This window comes from Marmota marmota, unplaced genomic scaffold, assembly GCF_001458135.2.
Source record: "Marmota marmota marmota unplaced genomic scaffold, marMar, whole genome shotgun sequence".
Lineage (NCBI taxonomy): Eukaryota > Metazoa > Chordata > Mammalia > Rodentia > Sciuridae > Marmota > Marmota marmota.
The window spans coordinates 4,969,560-4,971,609 of record NW_025999853.1 but is presented as its reverse complement, the minus strand read 5'-3'; the positions used below and the strand labels follow the sequence as shown (position 1 = coordinate 4,971,609).

The window sequence follows — 2,050 nt, the reverse complement described above, 5'->3', positions numbered from 1 at the left end:
CTAAGTGGTTAAGCACCCCTGAAATTCAGTCCCTGGTAACAAAAAGGAGGAAAGGAGAAGGAGGAAACCTCTTAACTATGATGAAAATTAACCAAAAAAAAAAAAAAAAGAATTGCTTTGGGGGCTGGGGTTGTGGCTCAGTGGTAGAGTGCTCACCTAGCACACATGAGGCCCTAGGCTTATGTGAGGCCCTCAGCACCACATATAAATAAAATAAAAATGAGAAAATCTCTTAGGTCTATAATATAAACAAATATCTTTAAAAAAAAAAAAGAATTGCTTTGCCTTTTATACAGTTTAAATGCATTAGGACCTATTTTGTAGGGTATATCTTAGGGTCCCACAAACACCTGCATCTTAAATTATTCTACACTTACAGAGTTCGCCCTTTTTCCTAGCCAGGTTATCTCAAAAAATTAAGCTCTTGGACACCAACTAAATACACAAGGTAAACCTAGTATAGTCTCTTGCGTAGAAAAGGCACTCTGAACATTTTGATTTGATGGAGCAATGTAAAACTCATCATCCTTGCTAGAGAGACATCTAGAATCACATGGCAAATGAAGCACAACATATGGACAGTACACTGATAACAGTACTTTATTACAAAAGAATGCAAAACTTCTTGTAGCCTAAAGAAACCATAGCTACCTTAAATTCTGAAAGATTTTGAGCTTGACTTGGTTTAAAACAGACTTTTCCCATAACTTTTTATAGCTATAACCATAACTAAAACACAATAATCGCTGGAACATTTAAGAGCCCACAACAAATTGGTTACAATTATTTTTTAAAGCAAAACTTAATATCTTCAGTTTTAACTCCCATTCTGAAAATTCCTGAATATTAATCTAAAAACCAAAATGGTGTTTCTAGGTTGACTTCTGGGCCTTCTCAAACCAGTTCCAACCAGAGTTTAATGTAACAGGCTCAGCAGATTTCTGCTTTGTTCTGAGTCACTAAAATGTGATGACCTCAGCAGCCATAAACTAGAGGTAACTAGAATCCCACAGAGAGAGGCAAAGGAAGGGAATGTACAATATGTTCCTCATAAGATTTTCTTACTCTAAAGGGCAACTGTATTCTAATTACCTTTCTCAGGGGGGATTCTAAGAAGCAATCTTGGAAGAAAGGGCCACTTCCCTACTCATTTCCTACACTCCTGTACAGTTTATGTATTTTTAACTGATCTGTGTAAACACTGGCCAGTTATTGGTCTCACACCTTTTCCTGGAATGACATATAAGAAGCTAACTGAAATGCACACTTTGCAATACAAACGGACAATCTGGATAACTTCAATGAATTCGTGTTTTATCTTCCTCATTCTAAACACACAGCCTTTGAAAAGATCCTGAAAAACAGGAGGCAACCCTGGCTGTGCCTTTGGTCTGCTTCTGTACTGTACAGGTATGGTTCCTAAAGTACTTTAAGCATCCGCATGAAGCCTGCAGGATTAAGAACGTAATCTCCCCTCTCTACCATCCCTGCCACAGGGTAACCAACAAAACTCACGGTGAGCACGGTGAGCACGATGCGGAAGGCGGGCAGGCAGGAGGGAAGGGTTGAAAAAAAAAAAAAAAACACTTTCCTGATAAAGATATTATTAAAGCTCAAATAACTCAAACACATAGAAGAAAGGGGTCAACCAGCCAACAATAAATATCTGTATCTAATTTAGAACAACTGTTCACACTCAGAGTAAATCAGGACGGAGGAGAGTGCCTTCAACCCAACGCTAGTTTCTGGGTTTTGTTTCCTTAGGGACACAAACCCATATGCAAATCACACCTGTAGTCCTCTCGTTGACACCAAAAACAAAAGCACCAACTCGGACATTCATCTGCCAGATGCTTGCCAACGATGTCACCTGCGCTGCGCCCTCGCCCTGACTCACCTGTGATGCATCAGCTTCGGGCCAAGCGTCGCAGAGAAAAGCGCTCCGGGGAACCGGCATCAGGGTTTGCGTTCCAGCGTCACGTGCTACCGCATCTTGCTCACAACCGCTACACGACCGCGGCCACTCGGCCTCGGGGCCGCCCGGGGCCGC

The 2,050-nt window shown here is 41.4% G+C and overlaps 1 protein-coding gene across 4 annotated transcripts in view; it reads right to left on the bottom strand.

The window, feature by feature from the left end:
- The window catches only part of Prdm4 (PR/SET domain 4), a 25,041-nt gene extending 22,991 nt beyond the window's left edge, over nucleotides 1-2,050 (bottom strand). For 3 of the 4 annotated variants that reach the window (XM_048802456.1, XM_048802455.1, XM_048802462.1), the window contains exon 1: nucleotides 1,898-2,044. Coding sequence is in view for 3 of the 4 variants with exons in the window: in XM_048802455.1 (XP_048658412.1) it covers nucleotides 1,898-1,908 (11 nt within the window). In the remaining variant the exon portion in view is untranslated. Of the gene's footprint in view, nucleotides 1-1,897 lie in introns of all 4 variants that reach the window. The other variant, XM_015482800.2, reaches the window with a different exon arrangement.